At 38.2% G+C, this 21,191-nt stretch overlaps 1 protein-coding gene across 3 annotated transcripts in view; it reads left to right on the forward strand.

Moving 5' to 3' along the window:
- The window catches only part of rassf5 (Ras association domain family member 5), a 47,622-nt gene that overhangs the window by 19,347 nt on the left and 7,084 nt on the right, over positions 1–21,191 (forward strand). For 2 of the 3 annotated variants that reach the window (XM_067388232.1, XM_067388233.1), the window contains exon 2: positions 255–385. In XM_067388232.1, coding sequence (XP_067244333.1) covers positions 255–385 — 131 coding nt within the window. Of the gene's footprint in view, positions 1–254; positions 386–11,239; positions 12,043–21,191 lie in introns of those variants that run through there. The other variant, XM_067388234.1, reaches the window with a different exon arrangement.

Below are 21,191 nucleotides of genomic sequence, written 5' to 3' on the forward strand. Positions count from 1 at the left end.
ACATTCAGAATGTCAGTTTATCATCACCAGCTCCACCCTAGGTTTAATCAAGACTTCTGCTCTCATGTTGACACAGACATTTTCAGTGAATAAAACACATGACCCAATCCTCCTCCAGCCTTTTCAAACCTTTTTCTCTTAAAGGAGCTAAAAGAGTGTTGGCAGCCCTCACTGGCTTTCTGAACTGTGCTGTTTGTCAATGTGCTTCATGGCTGTTGGTGACTGTGTATGTCCTTTTTGTCTCTGGCCTCCAGACTGCAGCTACACATGTCATTTGGAGTGTCAGGGGCTTGTTCAGCTGGACTGCAACCAACTAGACCAGCGGACAGAGGACACGTCTGCTCCCACTTCACAGAGGCCCAGTGCCAAAGACCCTCAGGAGACGGTGAGTCATTATTGCTTTGTGCACACTAAAAGAGGGAGCTCCTCACTATAGAGAAACACAAGGGGGAAAAACAGATAGAGAATGTGCATCCCATTAGGTAATTCTTCTGGTAGAGCAAAAATGGGCCGCAGGCTTGTTTTAATAGGGTCACGGATAGAATATTATCACTCATTGTTAGGAAAGCAAAACAAATTGACTTGAGAGATTCCAGATATCTTTTATTGTTGATGTCAAAGGCTGTGCATTCAAATACATATTATAACGCAACAGTAATTGTGAATTTATTTCTTATAATTGCAACCTTATTTCTCACAATTAGACTTTATTATCTCAATTAACTCATAATTGCGACATTGTTTTGAATACAAAATCTCACAATGTGACTTTCTGGTATTTGCAAACTATATCTTACACATGACTGTCTCACAATGTGATTTTATTTCTCGCATTTGCACATTTATATCTTACACGTGACTATATATCTCAGTGTGATTTTATTTCTCGTATTTGCAAATTTATATCTTACACATGACTATATATCTCACAATGTGATTTTATTTCTTGCATTTGCGAATTTATATCTTACACATGACTATATATCTCACAATGTGATTTTTATTTCTCGCATTTGCGAATTTATATCTTACACATGACTATATATCTCACAGTGTGATTTTATTTCTTGCATTTGCGAATTTATATCTTACACATGACTATATATCTCACAGTGTGATTTTATTTCTCGCATTTGCGAATTTATATCTTACACATGACTATATATCTCACAATGTGATTTTTATTTCTCGCATTTGCGAATTTATATCTTACACGTGACTATATATCTCACAATGGGATTTTTATTTCTCGCATTTGCGAATTTATATCTTACACATGACTATATATCTCACAATGTGATTTTTATTTCTCGCATTTGCGAATTTATATCTTACACATGACTATATATCTCACAATGTGATTTTTATTTCTCGCATTTGCAAATTTATATCTTACACGTGACTATATATCTCACAATGTGATTTTATTTCTCGCATTTGCAAATGATATCTTACACGTGACTATATATCTCACAATGTGATTTTATTTCTTGCATTTGCGAATTTATATCTTACACATGACTATATATCTCACAGTGTGATTTTATTTCTCGCATTTGCGAATTTATATCTTACACGTGACTATATATCACAGTGTGATTTTATTTCTCGCATTTGCAAATTTGTATCTTACACGTGACTATATATCTCACAGTGTGATTTTATTTCTCGCATTTGCGAATTTATATCTTACACGTGACTATATATCTCACAGTGTGATTTTATTTCTCGCATTTGCAAATTTGTATCTTACACGTGACTATATATCTCACAGTGTGATTTTATTTCTCGCATTTGCAAATTTGTATCTTACACGTGACTATATATCTCACAATGTGATTTTATTTCTCGCATTTGCAAATTTATATCTCATGCGGTGACTATCTCATCTCCCAACTGTGACTTTATATCCTACCATTTTATTTCTCACATTTACACATTAATATCTCATACAGTGACTATATATCTTATAATACCGACTTTATTTCTATTAATTGCGAAAATATAAATCACAATATGACTTTATAGCTTATATTTGTGAATTTATTTCCTGTGATTGTGACCTTATATCTCACAGTGTGACTTTTCATCTCATAACTGACTGTTTCTCGTAATTGTAAATTTATGTTACAGTGTGACTTTATTTCTTATTTTAAAGTTTATCTCACAATTACATTGTTTTTTTACTCTGTAGCAGAAACAGATTTCCATAATAATGGTCTTATATAAGAGTAAAGTTTTGGTACTTTGACATATATCATGGTACAAAATGATAAAATATCCCATGCTGCATTTACTATGCTTCTTCAAAGAATACTATAGTAATACCTTGCTACATGTACAAAAAAGTGGTAGCACCAAGTATATTGGAATATAGAAATATACTGATATTTTTGTGGCACTTTTTTGATGGATGATACTTTTTTGTAAGTGAAGCATGAGAGCTTTCCAAATTCAGAAACAGAGCATAAAATTATGCAGCAAGATACGAGGGATGAAGCAGAAACTGAATCTGATCCTGCCTGGGTCGCTTTGCTGGGACACATTAGAACATGCTTAAGTGCCTCTCTGATGCTTGGCTGCATTTTACACTGGCAGTGAGTTAGTCCCAGGTACACAGGAAGTGACAGCACAGTTGAGACAGACAGGGGAAGAACAGCATGGGGCCTGCCTGGGGCACACTGTCCTCAGCAACACGCACGCAAAGGCTTACACTTACTTTGCCAAAATTTCTAGGTGAGCCTGACCGAAACGGAATGACCTAGAGCCCAATCAGACATATTGAATTTTGAAGATAATATCCAAAAACCTATTTCGCTCCAGAGCGTTTTTGTCAGAATAGTCATTACTGAAAAAATCTTTTCCGTCCCTTGTAGTGTTAATGTATCCGTCATATTTACGAGGCCCCTCCTGTCTGTTCCTATCTCGTCTAAATCAGGAAAAGAGCAAACCCAGCTGGCCTGTGCTGTCAGAGAGATTGAGAGTTGTTGAATGGTGAACTGTCAGCAGAGGGCATTATGGTTATTTCTCAACGGAAATGAATTTCACATTAGTTGTCTCCTCACACAGGGCAGGGCTTTGAACTACAGATTGTATCATTGATTTGATGCAGTTTCATAGAAAAAGAGATGAGTTTGAATATGGACAAAAAAAAAACCATTTTTTATAGTCTGTTATTCCAAACTTCACCACACGGGGCAGATATATTATGCAGAATGATTCAAAGATCTTGTGCGGTGTGATTTGCATGCAAATGCCTCCATTACAGAGCCGTACCTTTTGCAACAAAACACATGAGACATGACTTATACAAGAAGTTAATTAATTTGTAGATATAAAAGACTTTGTTGGTCCATATGTCTGTCTCACTGGCATCCATTGTGTTGTCTTTACTGCCATTCAAACATCCCTGACAATCGTTCAGCAAGCATTAGACATGCACAGGAAATGCAGATAGCCCATAAAGACAGCCTCACAACTTAATTACAGTCAAAACAGCAGTCAGACACCCCCTCACAGACTTCTGGGATTTTACAGCCAGAAGCATTTGTTTAAAAAGGGCTCCTTCACAGCCACACCAGCGCCATGGGACCAGGGGGAGGACCATTGACCTTATGTAGATGAATCACAGAGATATGAGGGAGTGTGTGTGTGTGTGTGTCTGTATGTGTGAATCTCAAGGGCATTTGCTAAGAAAACTCTTAGCTTGGCAAATACTTTTGTTGTTACACGGACATTTTCTGCACATTTATAATATAGAGTACAGTACCGTTCAAAGGTTTGGGGGTAAGCAAGGGTAAGATCTTTTAAAATATTTTTGAAAGAAGTATATTATTCTCACCAAGGCTGCATTTATTTGCTACAAAATACTGTAAAATGTGATATATTAATACAATATAAATATATATTTTAAAATGTAATTTATTCATGTGATGGCAAAGCTGCATTTTTAGCAGCCATTACTCCAGTCTTCAGTGTCACATGATCCTTTAGAAATGTTATACATAAAATGTTATACATTCAAGATTCTTGGATAAACAGAAAGGTTAAAAGGACAGCATTTATTTGAAATAGAAATAATAAATGACATTATTACTGTCACTTTTGATCGATTTAATGCGTCCTTGCTGAATAAAAGTACTTATCTGACAGTGGTTTGGTGTAAATTTGATAGATAAGAAAAAGGTTTAATATTTAAAATTGATGTGTCCATTTGTTTTCCTCTAAGCCTAACCCTATAAAAGAGACATCTTTGAGTGTGGATGTAGTGCTTATTTACAGTATTAGTTATGAAAGGAGATATTATTATTCTTCATCAAAAAACTTTCTAGAATATTCTACACACACTTTGACATTTCACACTTCCCTGTTATTCTTGCTTAGTATATTACACAAACCTTTAACTGCTCTGTCTCTGTCTTATTTTCTTTGTTTTGTGTGAATACAAAATGTTCTTCATGCACATTACCCTAATATCCCTCATACTGTTATCATGCAGGCACAGTGCGCTGGCCCTCAAGTCCCCTGTGGCCTCAAAACACACAGTTAGCCTTGGAATATCTTTCAGTTTCTGTAGCCTCACTGCCCCTCAGTAACATTAAGTGCTCCATCCTGAGGTCTTGTTTATCCCTTCAGTTTTAGCATAAAAATATTGCTGATTTGATCTGAAATCCCCTGAAGGTCTCTATTTGGTGAGCCTCTGTGCAACATCAGGCACAAATAAGAATACATTTGCAAGTTCGGATAAGATGCTGTTTTTTATTTTCTTGGCATTTATTGGCTGTGAAAGTGCTGTAGACCGTGTGCCTAAGGTTTGTTTCCCCAGCTGCTGAGGGTATTTCATCGGCTTCGGCTTTGTATAGTAGTGCAGATAGACAGTTGTCATCTCTCATACACTTCCTTTTCCTGTCCTCGGGTGTGTATACATGCACAGACACACACAGCAAACACACTCTTTATGTGTCGCATGCACTGTGGCCCCCTCAAACCACCATAGCAGCTGGAGATATCAAGTGCAGTTTAGTAGAAAACGTATGTCTTTTTATTTGCATGTGCCATTTTCACTTTTTTTTTTTATCAGGTCTTTCATCTCACCGTAGCATTTCCTGTGGAGTAACTAGCGTGACAGTTCGCTGCAATGTGCATGTTTGTGTGTTTGTGCAGTTTCCAGTGTCCTTAAAAACTAAATGTTGTGAAGTGGAATGTTATACTTTCTGTCTTTTTCATTATCTTTCTCTCATTCAGCTCTTATTGAACCTGTTTGATTTTAGCAGCTTGGTTTTAATTCCTGAAAAACAGAGATTCTGGGATGTGTATGTGTGGGCTGATTTCATCATTTGTGTAGAGAGCTGTAGTAAAGCGCATTGATCTGCGTGGGTTTTCTCAGTGCATTTTTGTACCGAGGATTCCAAAAACAGACTCTATGTAATATCTTCCGGCTGTGGTACTGTAACACAACCTGAAGAACACAGGAAGTGAGAGGCTGTTCCTGGGGATGAGCTGTTTAAAGTCCACGTGAAACAGCATCCGGGGTGAATTCACTACTGTAATGTGATATGTTCCAGAGTGAAATAGAGTTAACAAATTAAAATGGATCCACATTGCTGTCATGTTACGTCATGTTAGTTGTGTTGCGTCACCATTCATAGATCCTCTCCCATGGCTTCATGGGATTGTACATCATATGCACACTTCAGAATCTAACCAGAAGAAGTACTGTAGGCCATCAGGGTACTTTTGGCCTACTCTTTTTTTAAGTACTGTGAATTCGGACATACTTTTGTCACTTATTTCGCCTACTATATAGGGAAGTATGCGATTTTGGGTGCAGCCCTTGTCATCATTTACTTGTTGTTCTAATGCCATATTCCAACACAGTCCATGATCAATACTCGGGATAGGCTCCCTCTGGCGGTTGGCTGAATGGGAGTCAGCCTCAGTTGTTACAAAAGGTCAGAATAAACTGGTGTTACACTTGACTTTTCTGAAGGGCTGCCCCCTAATATTTGACTAATCCTTAGTCAACTAGAAGAGGCAAAGTCGATCAAAAATTTTTTTAGCCAGTTAGTCGCAGAAAAAAAAAAAACTTGTGGCGAAGTCACACAGTCCATGAGGGACAGATCGTTAACGGTGGGTCCTTGTGGTAATTACAGTGTTGGGCAGGAAATCCAAATGTTCACCTATCATCCATCAACCTCAAATATGGCTTATCATTTGAAACATGTAAGCAGTAGCAACTTTACATGGGTGCTCCCCTAACGTTAACCTAGATAAATGTGCGCTATTTTAGGCGCATACCCCAGTGTTTGTATGGAGTGTGGAAGCTGAAGTATTAGCGCACTTACTGCATGACATGGAGGCGCCGGTGTGATCACTTGCATTTTTTCTGATAACAGCGGAAACAACTTAAATACTCTCTAAAATCATCTTTGGTCATATAAGAGTGATACATCATTCTAAACTGTAACTATTCGGGATGCACCGATACCATTTTTTTAGGACCGAGTACGAGTACCGATATTTTTTTTTCTTGTACTCGCCGATATATAGATTAATTTAACATCTTTTGTTGTTTTATTAACATTAATGACAGACAAATATTTAATTGGCCTACTGTCATTTTAAGACTGAATCCATGGATGTAATAGTGACACATATCCTGTTTTCACCCACCTGTTTACATCCGCTTAAACCATAACCGACTGTATTTACTATCTATCTATCTCTAAGGCATGTAAACCTTCAAACTTCAAGGCCTTCAAACTTAAAAAAAAAAAAACATCACAACCCTGATATTATGACATTGGTGATGTTTATATTAAAAACACAGGAAGTGCTGTGCTAGCCACTCCATTATCTCACCTCCAATGCAGTTCCTTCAGCTTCAATACTTTCAGCCTCTGTGTTCAGAGATCTGTGGGTCTGAAAATGTAGGAACGATAGATTCAGTAAGTACTGACATCAGTAAAGAATGATGACAGGTTATAAATATACCATTGTTGCATAGAGAGCTTACCAAACAGAGCCAAGCCTGTTTCTCCTCGACAGTTTGCTCATCACCAAGTGTGGAAATCAGAGAGCATTTGCATTATTTAACCAAGTACGAGAGGGAGGGAGAGAGGTGTTATAGCAGGATCAGAAACATATCATATGGAGCGTCCTATAACGGCATTTAACACCACTGTGAAACAAGAGATGAGTCTAGTGTCATGATCTGTCCAAGCCTCCAGTTACTCCTCACAGAACGTGTCACCAGCACAATACCAAAGCGATTACAGGAAAGAGAGTTTCAAAAATGTAGGCAGAATACAAAGCCTTCCTCTTCCCTGTAGAGAAAAATGCCTGTGTTATGGATTGTTTGAGATACATTATCATTGTCAGGCACATTGATTATCCACAATGCGTCCAGTTCTCTATACACACTTGAATGGCCCTCTTCACTCGGTACTTCATACAGCAGTGAGACAACTTTAGAGCCTGTATTTGACAGTGACAAATGACGCTTTCCACTCACATTTCTAGCAAGAGGTACCGCGCTCCATTTCGGACCCCTCGCGGCTTCAGTGTTGTGTTTTTTAGTCTGGGTGATTTTACTTTGATTTTGCACACCCCATCCATCCATCCATCCATCCATCCATGGTATTGATTATGTTTTTCTGGGCAATTGCATAAACCGTCTTGCAATCTCTTTTGAGAGAAACGATTGAGTTCTAGTAAGAATTAATTGGGGTGTATTGACAGTAGCCAAAAGAGGACAGCTCTTCTTCCCAGGGGGTTTGGATATCGAATGTGTTCAGCCCCTCTGTCTTTCCTTGTGATCCAGCTCATTGATTATGATAATGCGACCCAAGGCCACTACTTCAGGCAATTTGTCATAAGCTGCTAGTGATGATGTTTTTATGTCTATAGAGTTTATGGATATGGACCCACTATATAGTGCAGGACATGAGAAGCATCTGCTGCTGTGAAAGATGGCAGAAACATGGCCCAGTATAGTGCTCAATGAGAATCTAATAAAGCTGACGAGGGGAAACCACAGTAGCTTTCAACCTCCCCTCGTTTATAGTGGCAAACACTTTCTTCTTGTCTTTTATCTTCCTTTGTGAGGAATCGTCCCGCTCCTGGAGAAACCGACTGAGAAAAGCAGCAGTGAAAAAGAGGTGATGAATGATCTTATTTCATGCTGACATAGTGTTTTACCATTGTGTGGAATTGCATTGCATTTAGTCACTAAATGAATGAAAGTAGATGATTATTATTTAGTTGATGGTAGGGATGTGAAAAACGATGCATTTCTTTCTTCTGTGAAACACAAGAGAAGATATTTTGAATAACGTTGGAGTCCGAACATCATTCAGCCGCATTGACATTTATTATAAGGACAAAACATAATTTTTCAAAACTGCTTTTGTGTTCCAGAGTAGAAAGAAAGTCCTAAAAGTTTGGAATAGTACAAATGACAGAATTTAGGTTTTGAATGAACTGTTTAGTTAAGGAAGACCTGTATAATTTGTCCGGTTTTGGGTTCACCTGACTCCAATCAGTCACCTTTCTTACATAAGATGCATTCAAAAAAAAGTATAAATGTATCGGCCATGTTTTAAAGGTGCCCTAGAATTAAAAATTGAATTTATATTGGCATAGTTAAATAACAATAGTTCAGTACATGGAAATGACATACAGTGAATTTCAAACTCCATTGTTTCCTCCTTCTTATATAAATCTCATTTGTTTAAAAGACCTCCGAAGAACAGGCGAATCTCAACATAATACCGACTGTTACATAACAGTCGGGGTGTACGCCCCCAATATTTGCATATGCCAGCCCATGATCGAGGCATTACACAAGGGCAGCCAGTAACGTCTGGATGTGCACAGATGAATCATCAGACTAGGTAAACAAGCAAGAACAACAGCGAAAAAAGGCAGATGGAGCAATAATAACTGACATGATCCATGATAACATGATATTTTTAGTGACATTTGTAAATTGTCTTTATAAATGTTTCGTTAGCATGTTGCTAATGTAGATTACTGTTGGTTAAAGTTACCATCATTTATTACTGTATTCACGGAGACAAGAGCTGTCGCTATTTTCATTTTTAAACACTTGCAGTCTGTATAATTCATAAACACAACTTCATTCTTTATAAATCTCTCCAACAGTGTGTAATGTTAGCTTTAGCCACGAAGCACAGCCTCAAATTCATTCAGAATCAAATGTAAACACCCAAATGCATGCAGCATACATGACGAACATCTTGTAAAGATCCATTTGAGGGTTATATTAGCTATGTGAACTTTGTAAATGCGCTCTATTATAGAGTCGCAAGTTCGATGGGCAGGGAGTATGAGATTTAAAGGGCCAGCAGCCCTTGAATCGGTGCATAGTTAATGATGCCCCAAAATAGGCAGTTAAAAAAATGAATAAAAAAAAATCTATGGGGTATTTTAAGCTGAAACTTCACAGACACATTCAGGGGACACCTTAGACTTATATTACATCTTGTAAAAAAAACGTTTGATGGCACCTTTAAAGGAGATGAATTTAGAGACGCAACTTTTCCAACAGGGTTTTACATTGCAGAATGACTGCTACTAAAAAAAAATACAGTTAAAGTGGTCAACCTATTTAGTTGTGTAACAACTAGTTTACCATTCCTTCAATTAGTTGACCATTGTGACCCATCCTTAGCTGATGGGCTTATGGATGTGATTTTATATCCTTCTTATCTCGTACTCACATTTAACATATTCTGGTGCTCCAGCTGGACTTTGTGTCTAATGCCCTCAAGGTCAGGGTCAAAGGTTATAACCAAAATCCCTGATGGGTGCAAGGAGAGATCAAATGTTTCTGTAATTGTGACCTCCAGTGGAACATGTGCACATTTAATGTTGTGACAGTGTTGTAAGGATTCCTGTTGGTCTGGAGGCTACAGTATTTGTGTTTTCAGCTTTAATTTGTTCATTCTTTTTGTTTGAGATGCAGTTTTATTATTTTCCTGTCCATTAGGAAGACATCTATTAACGTTTGTTTAAAAGCAGAGGCTCTGTTCTTTCTTTTGTTTATTCACTCAGCAAAATATTCTAGGGGCCATGCAAGATTTGTGAATATGATAAAAATTGCTGGCACTGGCTGGCTGATTCCCTGTAAAAAGCACCACAAAAACATTTCTCTCTCAGTGTATTACTATTAGTGGTAAATGGTTCATGCAGTGGAAAGGCAGTGGGACATTACAATATAATGAATTATTTATAGAATGTGCAACAGTAATGATGATCAGTTAAGGGCTTTGAATTCTACCTGTGGCTTTTAAAGGCTTTCTGGAATACTTACATTTACATTTATTCATGTAAAAGTCCCTTTTATCTAAAGCAACAGAGGGACATCAGAGATTTACACAATACAAAAGCAAATTTGATATACTAGTACAGAAATGAAAGACAGAAGCTAAAGCAGAAATGAAATACAGGAATGAAGAGAAACTTGATTCTGCAAGAAGATATTTTTCAAATATAAAAAGTCAAATCAATATTTAATGTTTATGTATTTATTCATAAATACCAAATATTTATTTATTTGGAATACTTGATTCTGATTGGTCATCATGCATTGAGATATTTTTTTATAATGAGGGTTAAACAGTATAATTGACCGTTTAATTGGCAGCCAATCTAGTTTCATGCTTCTCATATCACTCACTGGTCTCTTTTTTCCCTCACATTATAAATTAATTTAGATTCAAATAATAAATAAATGGACATAATTTATTGATTTTAAGTATCCATGTAATAAGTGAGCTAATATACAGTTAGTCACCAGCCAATCACCTTTATTTTGCAAAAATGACCAGCTCATTATATGTTGTCCATTATTTTTTCCAAATAAAAGGAAATATATATAAAAGGTTATTTTCAGTCCTGCCTTTATTAATGTCACAGTGCCATTGAACAATACTCTGGATTCATGCTGCCTGCCTTCAGGAGCATTTTGCATATCAGGTACTATGTAAAATAGCCTCTAAAAGACCACATGCAGAGAGCTGTCTCTTTCTTCCTCTCCCTCCTTCTCTCGCTCTTCCGGTATATTTTTCTCGTTCTTTCCTTCTCTCTCTTTCTCTTCAGTGGGAAATATCTTGAGTTGAGCAAAGAGCAGTTGCATGCAGGAAGAGCGATAGTAGAGAAGGGAGGGGAAAAAAGGAGGGTGTTTGCGTAAGCTTGTAGGCAGATAACAGACTCCAACCACAGATGGTAGAGCGAGTGAAAAAGAGAGAGAGAGAGCGTGCGCGTTGGTGTGAGAGAAGGAGGAAGGGAGGGAGGTGCGGTACGTCAGTTCTCAGCTCACTCACTCACTGTGAGGCAGGTTGATTTTTTTCTGCCGTCTTTCTAGCAGCTGCCGCAGCCTCACTGTGGACCGGAGACTTCTGCATCCATCTCAGCCGGCTGAAGGGATATTCAACACAATGTCTGTGCAACGTTCTCACACCTTTAGTGCTCAAGAGCTTTTTTACAGCAAGACTGTGTGACTGTATGTGAGTGCCAATACAAGCAATTTGTGTGTAGTGAGATGCTTTCCTCCACCTTGGGCTAATTTTCTCATCTCAAGAGCTTGTCGTGGGTTTAAAGCACCAAGCTGTCAGCTGAAAAGAGCAGGAGAAGCTACTTCTGTACAACTGCCTGTTTGTGACCTGTGGAAACAGGAACTGGACATCAGATACCGACCGCAACGTTCGCTGAGCGTCAGCGTGCAAGTTTCGGCGCTCGTTTCCGGTGAAGCGTGGAGATCTGGCCCTTCACCTGAACTTGTGGTCCCCCGCTCCCAGCCTATCCTCCCCTTCCCACCCCTGGAGCCTGGAATGGTGCATTTGGTCCCTCGAAGACCCGTGTAGGGAGTCCCCCAAACTGGATCCATCCCCGCAAATGACTGGCAGCAATAGCATGAGCAGTGGGTACTGCAGCCTGGATGAGGAGAGCGATGATTTCACCTTCTTCACCGCCAAGACCTCCTTCTTCAGGCGGTCAAAGGCAAAGGAAGTACCCAAGGTAGTGTATGAACACAAGGCTAATGGGATTTCAAAGATTGAGTGAGCGTATATTAGACCTAATACAAAGTTTTGCATGGAAGCATGTACACGGAAGTGAGTGCATTTTTCTCACTTGATGGACTGTGAAAGGTGTTTCGGATGCATTCAAAAACAGGTTTATGACCTGATATGTTTTGAGTGACAACATACCCTGTCTGTTTTGGGGTTTCCTGCATTTTGTTCAACACTGAAGAGGTTCTTAAAGTTAGATAAGACAGGCTGTAGAATAAGATTTTCCTATGGAAACACTGTCGGTACAGTCCTTTACTGTTTAGACTAACTGTAAACTCCATGAAGAGTCTCTTAAGGACTCATATGATTGCTATTCTGACACACTAACTAAAATATTATTTAAAATCATAATTTAGACACTGTGTTCACCAATCTTGAAATGAGCCGATAACATGAAGGCCACAGTTTCTGGTAGAGCATTGCACTGGCAACGTCAAGGCCGTGAGTTTGATTCCCAGGGAATGCATGGACGGATAAATAACGTTTACCTTGAATGCCCTGTACAGTAAATTGCTTCGGATTAAAGCGTCTGTTAGGGTGACTATCGAAAGGTTTATAGTTGGAGACAGAGCTGTTGTGTTGAGGTTAGTCAAACTTATGATAATAAAAAGATCATAAAGATGTTCTCATGGAAGATTAAGAAGTTTACAACCATTTTAGTGTCTGTTCCTCACTCATTTATTATGTATTTCACAATAGAGTACTGAATGTGCTTAGGTTAGGGTTAGGTTTCATTTATTTGCATTAATACCATCCACCAAAAACATTAATGCAAATTGCCTTTACTTCAGCTCATTAGCTGCATATCTTGACCTTCATTATAGACTCTTTTAAACATGGCAGTGTACATAGAGTGCACTCTCACACCCTCAAAGCTCTCTAATGCTGTGAGGGGAAGGAAATGGCTGCTGATTGTGCCAGAAAGGCCTGTCCTTCCCTGAATCAGAGAATGTGTTATTTTACAAGACCCCATAGCTTTTACACTGACTTCCTGTTACTATAGCCCTCTCCATCTTAGACTTAGATTGAGGTACTGTTGTTTAGTGTTAGTTTAGTTAAGTCAATCAGGATGTAGACTAGGCCCTGTGAGTTAAGAGGCGGTCACGCTACACTTTTCGTTCCATTGACTTCCACTCATAATCCCGCAAATGCAGGAGAGCGGAAACGTAATCTCATGCAAAAAAGTTTTGCATTTTGCTGCGTTCAAGTTTGGTGAACTGTAACCTGTGAATTTGTATCACGTGAAGACCAATAGAAGATCGATGAGTCACAGCGTGACCTTGTATAGCTGAATTAAAACAACATACATTTAAAAGTGCAGTATTGCAAGAACGTGGAATTGGTTGTATGATTTTACATTTTGGATTTATTATTATTTGTTGTGTTGAATTTATGTTTTTGAAAAGTCGCTTCAGAGCTTGACGTCATATCATGACTGTTGCAGTGTTCGAAGAGATTTCGCATGCTCAGTGTGACTGCGGCTTTAGCTAGCAAATGCAGCTGTATTATGAATGGCACAAAAGTGGAAATAAAATTTTATGGCCTAAAACACTCCCATACCCGAGCTGACCAGCCTTACATCACTTTCTGCAGTATCAGGTTTGGAAAGAGCTCCTCAGGATGTGAATTATTCATCCTGTTCTCTTTTCTGTCTGGACACAATGTGAGCTGCCAGTTGAGGGCATTCAGTGGGCACAGACTACACTGTTTGGTTTTTATGTGTTTATCAGTCTGCTGCCATATTGTATACACTATTGTTCAAAAGTTTGGGGTTGGTAAGATTTGTTTAACGTTTTTGGAATGAAGTCTCTTATGCTTAGCAAATCTACATTTATTTGATCAAAAATACAGTAAAAAAAATTTAATATTGTGAATTATTTTTACAATTTTAAATAACTTTCTATACTTCATGTATTTCCATGATAGCAAAGCTGAATTTTCAGCAGCCATTTCTCGAGTCTTCAGTGTCACATGAAATCATTTTTTAAATAATTCCTTACGGCATGTACTTACTATAGTAATAACCGTAAATTGTGCATAATTACAAGTAACTAACCCTAAACCAAACCATAACTCTAAGTGTAACTCCATAGTAAGTAGTTAATTAATAGTACTTAGTACCTATATGAGTAATTACAATGTAACCACAGCACTGTAAATTAAAGTGTAACCCGTTTTTTCAGGATTCAAAAGAACAGCATTTATTTGAAATTGAAATATTTTTTTAATATGCTGTATGCTGGTCACAGTGTAGAATTCAGGTGCGCTGATGTCCCATCCAAGCTTCTTAAACTGCCAGACTCTTTTAGTCAGTTTCTTTCTGGAACATTTTTTGGGGTCTAGACCAGCACCAAATCACTGTAAACCAACATAGCCAAACATACAAGTTCACGCTGGTCTAGCCTAATGTTTCCAGCAGGGTTGCTATGGTAGATTGTTTGTGTGTTGTGTTGCTAGGTGCAGGGCGTTACTTGTAATCTCAACTATTGGGTGACAGACGGACTGAGATAAGATCTCTGTTGGTTATTATTTTGGATTATAAGACACATTGTTTTCCTTTTACTGAACAAAAATAAGTGCAGTTTGAATAGGCAGTTATAAGCACACAGAAGGTGAAGTTAGATTGTCCTAATACTTCTTAGCATCTCTTAGCACCCACCCCAGGGATGGATAAATGGGAGATTAGCTTACGTTCTCACTTTAGTCTGCACATTCTTCTTGTGAGTTATGGGATTAATATTGCTGTATGGATCAATAATACATTTCCTATTTACCTCACCGGGTTAAATATAGTAGACTGAAAGCTTTTAAACCAAGAGCACTGAATAATAGTGCTTTGATAAATGCTGCCTATTCTGTGTTTGATAATTATTCCAGGAACTTATTAAAGGCAACACATCTCTGCACAAGGAAAACCTCCATTACGTCTATTAATCATATTTTTTTGTAGATTTTAGACCTAAATGTGAGCTATTAGTGAAGGGAACAATGATATAGCTTCCTCTTCAAGAGCAGCCAGGGAGACATTAACATTTGAACATGGGAAAGTCATGCAAATATCAGTCCGTTTGCTCAGGGTTTTGCTGTGGCTCAAATCTGGTGGATGTTGCAGCTGTGGTTCCATTTTGGAAAATGGCTGCCTACTTGGTAAGCTACAACAGAATGATTCAAGCATCCTCCTTCCTAAACTTCTTAACATTATACTAGCTAGTGGCTGTTTAAAATCACATAGATGCTGATTGCTTGAAAAATCAAACTGCTATAGGGATGCAATCAGGAAATTATGCATAAAAACAGAACTAACTAACTCAAGCACAATGCATCGATAATTAAGACATCCATTAACAGAGGATTTTGTATGTGCATGTGTGGATTGATAGCATAGGGCTTGTGTTTACTAGTTTTGTTGGGCTCTGATGATCTACGCTGTTTATTCAGGCATGTAGATGATGTGCTTTGCATTTGTACAGGGCTGCAGAGAGGGAGGGAAGATCTCCTACTGCACACTTGACCCAGTAATGAGAGAGAGGGAGAGAATGAGTACACATATGCAACGTGTGGGAGGGAGCAGATTCGCAAGGCATCATTCTTACACTGCGGCAGAAACAGAAAAAAGACAGCGACAAAAAAGATCAATTTGAAGCAGATAAATCTTTGAAAGCATGCTGACAAATGCAGCCTCACACCTATTAAAATTAATGACTTGGGACGGGCATTTAGATTACTTTAACGTAAATAGATTACTCAAATAGATTACTCAAATAATAAATGTAAGGCATCGTCCATGCGTTTTTTTCTTCATTTTGGCCTTCCATCAACTCCGAGACAGCATTTTTGTCAACAAAGATGGAGCTTTTTTTGAAAAAAGCCCTCTCCAAAGTAGATACACTTGAAAACGCCATTTTTGCATTGTGTAGACTGCGAAAACGACGATGCATGTTTAGTTATGTGACGCACATTGTACCCATAGATATCTATGGTCATACCAGCATTTTTGAGCCTGCTATTTACTTTCATAGTGTTGCTAAAGATAAATGTTTCTTTGTAGAATCTTCATATTACATTCCTGTAAAGATGACAGAAAATTTACTCACAATTGCTGTTCGGCGGCAAAACATGCTGACAGTTGAATTTTAGACCATACGATTTTGAGTGCAACTTGGATGCAACAGTGAGTGTTGGGAATTCTGCTAATAAACTGATCGTGCCAGAAGAATAGTCACCTTTTTTATATATCGCTTTTTACAATGCAGATTGTTTCAAAGCAGTGATAGCAGGAACATAATTTTGGCTGTACAGCAAAATAGTGTCATTGTCCAGCTTAAAGGGATAGTTCACCCAAAAATGAAAATTTGATGTTTATCAGCTTACCCCCAGTGCATCCAAGATGTAGGTGACTTTTTTTCTTCAGTCGAACGCAAATTAGGATTTTTAACTGCAACCGCTGCCGTCTGTCAGTCAAATAATAGCAGTAGATGGGAACTTCAACTATAACAGTAAATAAAACTTGCTTAGACAAATCAAAATTAAAACCTGCGGCTCGTGACGACACATTAATGTCCTAAGACACGAAACGATCGGTTTGTGCGAGAAAACGAACATTATTTATATAATTTTTACCTCTAATACACCACTATGTCCAACTTTGTTCAGCTTCCTGTTAGTGAGGTCAAAAAACGCGTTCTGGTGACGGAAGTGATGTCTCGCCCATATACTTCAATGAGCGCGAGACATCACTTCCGTTGTCAGAGCGCGATCAGACCTCACTAGCCGGAAGTTGAACGAAGTTGGACATAGTGGTGTATTAGAGGTAAAAAATTATATAAATACTGTTCGGTTTCTCGCACAAACCGATCGTTTCGTGTCTTTAGGACATCAATGTGCCGTCACGAGCCGCAGGGTTTAATTTGGATTTGTCTATGGAAATTTTTTCGACTCTTATTGTTCAAGTTCCCAATCAATGCTATTATTTGACTGACAGACGGCAGCGGTTGCAGTTAAAAATCATAATTTGCGTTCGACTGAAGAAACAAAGTCATCTACATCTTGGATGCCCTGGGGGTAAGCAGATAAACATCAAATTTTCATTTTTGGGTGAACTATCCCTTTAAATAAGTTCAGTATTGATTAATTTCCATTGTAATAATCATTAGTTATTAATTTAGTTTATTTATCTATATAGCAGCTCTGGAGAAAACATTGATGTTATCGTCCAGCTCAGTTCAGTTCTCATACAATGATGTCAATGCAGTAATATTGTTGAATATTAAGTGTCCCCGACTAAGCAAAGCAGAGGCGACAGGGACAAGGAACCCAAACTCCATCGGCCGACAAAATGGAGAAAAAAACCTTGGGAGAAACCAGGCTCAGTCAGGAGGCCAGTTCCTCTAGCCAACAAACAAATTTATGTGCATAATTTATGATTCAGTCACCAAGGCAGCATTGTAGTGTAAGATCTTTATTATGTCTGCTCTCTCTGTATCATCTCGTGAGGTTTTATTATGTTTTACGCATATGCAGTAAGGGGATTTAAGCATTTTCATTTCAGTGTGGCAACTTTTGGAAAACGCTTGAAAACACTACTGTGGACGGGGAGCGTTTTGAAACGAAAACGGCATTTTCAAACGGAATAATGTTGGCATAGCCTATAACAGCACACATAAACTGGGCAGTAAAAGTCAAAACAACCAGCTGTAGCTGTTAAAAATCATGCATGCAACCATATGCAGGGGGACCCTTTATCTCTATATATATATAGTCTCCTGTTTTCTTATCTGTGTCTGACTATAGCTGATTTGACTGCTGCTGAAACCATTGCATTAAAGTAGCAATGCATTAGCAGTCACTCACATTGTATAAAGAGAATTCTTTTGAACATCAAGCTTCCCTAGAACTGATGTCGGCTAACACTTGCAACTCTCACTTCCTGTAGGTTGTGTTAGTACAGTTCTCACGCTGATAACCAAACTGTGCAACAGAATTAGATTATTGGTTTGAGGCCATTCGGCAGGTGCAGACGTATATGACTTGCATGTTGCCTGAAACTGACACTAAGGGCATTGTGTTCCCTAATCAGTCTGAGTAGCCTTGTGCTGCGCTTAAGGACACCTGCTTGACATGCAGTGATGACTTTGAGATGACACTCTGATAGCATTTACAGCTGTGCCCTTTTCTCTCGTGTCATGTAGGCTCTGTAAGTTGATATTTGCTCAGGTCATGCCCCAAGGCACCTTTGTTATGTACATGGTAACACCCTCCACTTGGGCCTTTAATGACTTTCTTTCCTCTGTTTGTTTAACTCTCATTTTTGATTTAAAGAACAGCCTGGAGCATTTAACAATGAAAATCATTCTTCAATATTGCTCACATGTGCTTCACATGACCTTAATACAGGTTAGGTAGGTTTTGTCTGTTTAATTGCTTGAAGTAAGCTTAGCTGTTGTTTCCTAACCCTGTTTAACAAAGTAAAACAAACTAGATATATAATACAAAATATTATATTGGACCTTTAGATTTTATATGGATTATGTATTTATATTATGCTGAATAATATGCTGAACATTCAGCTTTGCTGTCACGTAGATTATAGATTATTATACATTTTCAGTGTTTACTGTATTTTGATCAAATAAATGAAGCATTGGTGAACATAGCATATTCTTTCAAAAACATTTTAAAAATCATAATTATTATGATAAACATAATTATTTTGATATGTTTATTTATTATTATAAACATTTGACACATATATTTTGACTTATATAACTGACATTTTGGTTTGTAGAACAAAATAATATTTTGCCAGACAATTTTGGTTCACCACAAGGATCGTTCTAGAAAAATATGTTGTCTGCCGCACAGCGCTTTTCATGCATTAGCAGGATATCCGGGTCGCATTTGATGTCACCTCTGTTCTCTCACTGCCAAAATCTGACATGGTGTGATTCACAGCTTTTTCAATTCAGGCGATTTACCCCCAGTTTCACAGACAAGGCTTAAGCTAGTCCTAGACTAAAATGCATGTTTGAGCTGTCTTGACTGAAAGTAACTTGCACTGACATATCTTTGAATATGTCAGTGCCATTGTTTTGTCTCAAGATGCACATCAGTAATGTTTTTTTTCAAGAGTACGTTTATAAAAGTTACTTAAATATCCTAATTGAACTAAGGCCTAATCCTGGTTTAGGCTAAGCCCTGTCTGTGAAACCGGGCCTTACTGTCTCAAACCTGGAGGGAAATGATGCATCTGCAGCTGAAGACGTTTATAACATCCTTTTTAGGAGGTGCTTTACTCGTGCAGGTGTAGCTCAGATATGGGTCAGCTTTTTAAGTGACAGCAGATACTGTGAGCTGAGTGAATCGACAGGAGAGATCCCACACATTACCCACCCACGCTTATGATGCCCTTTATTCCAATTACAACTCCCACACTCATGAGTGCTCACTGTCACATACACTCTTACACACTTTCTCCAGCAGAAACCATGAATACACCCAGAGGCACACTTCTTTACTCTCTGATTTTTACTATAAGGATTCCTCCTTCCCCAGTGTTTCAAGAGAAGATCAAAGCTCATTCATATACTTACATTTAAAATGATGATGAGATAAGATTGGATTGCTCTTGGATGTTGCGTAGATGTATGTGCGGTCAGACAAACACAATATGTCTGAATAAGACCATCAGAACGAACATTCAAACTGGTCTCCATTGTGTTGCCCCATTGTTCCAAAAGGCCACTTTCTCTGCTTTGGATGTGAGGAAGGGAGGGAGAAAGATATATTTAGCAGCTTACAGTCCTTTGCTCACAAATACAGGAATTCCTGAGAGATTTTGGTTCTGTGCACCAAGGGATTCAAGTCAGTGGGAGAAGAATAAGGATGCCGCAAAAATCGACATTGCGTCTTTGTTTGTAATCATTGATAGAGAAGATCAGATCTCCAGATTGGTTGATTTAGTGCAAATTTGATCAAAATTCACCCCAAAATCAAAATAAAGTTGTGTATATTTTGCATAAACAACATATTTCATATATGAAGGAAATATCTTAAATATTTAAGTATATAAAATATGCTTAAAGCTGGTTGTTTGACCACTGGAAGATTGTTGTTTCAGGAAAATTGTCACTATTTTTGCAATGTCATTTGGTGCCACTAGAGGCACAGAAATGACGGACTTTGGGCCCTATTTTAACGATCTAAGGTCTAAAGCGCATGGCGCAGGTGCACTTTTGCTAGTTTAACGACGGGAAAAATCGTCGGCGTGCCCGACACATGGTTTAAAAGGGTTGTCCCTATTCTCTTAATGAATCATGGGTGTGTTTTGGGTGTAACGTGCAATAAACCAATCAGAGTCTCATCTCCCATTCCCTTTAAAAGCCAGTTGCGCTCTCGCCATGGTGGATTCGCTATTCGCCGGATTCCACCAAAGCATTTTTATCTTTATGCACACAGTAATAATCTTTTACATTGTATTCCTTTTATTTTTAATATTTGGCATGTTTGTGTGCTGCTGCACGTCCCTGCGTGTGTAATAAGAAGAGTGTACGCACATTGTGCACCTGCCTATATGCGCATATTACTAACACGCTCTTTAAATAACAAAAAAAAAAAAAAATGCGGCATTGACTTTAGAACAGGTTTCAGTTGGTCAATGGCGCAGTCTATTTCAGTTACCTCGAAATAGCAATGCGCCAACAATGCACCTGAACACAAATGGCTGCAAATGCATTTGCTATTTAAACAATATGGCGCAGGATGTGAAAATGATAATGCCATCGGGCTGAAACTAGCAAAAAACACTTGCGTCGTGCCTGGCGCCGCATTGCGCCAGGTGTATGATAGGGTCATTTAAATTTAACTGTCATGAAAATAATTACACCATGCATACAAAGTATCATTTTCTTTTTTTTCCCTTTGATTCTGGGGTTGAACTATGACACAGATGTGTTTATGTGTTGTTGCACAGTCTCACACAATTGAACATTGTCTCTACACCACACAATACAGAACTGGTAAGGAGAAATTTGAAGAAGTGGGTGTGATGTAAATTGCATGAGCGATTGCACAGGCCATGAGATAATTCTGAAAGCTTCT

Source organism: Chanodichthys erythropterus, chromosome 6 (assembly GCF_024489055.1).
Source record: "Chanodichthys erythropterus isolate Z2021 chromosome 6, ASM2448905v1, whole genome shotgun sequence".
Taxonomy (NCBI): domain Eukaryota; kingdom Metazoa; phylum Chordata; class Actinopteri; order Cypriniformes; family Xenocyprididae; genus Chanodichthys; species Chanodichthys erythropterus.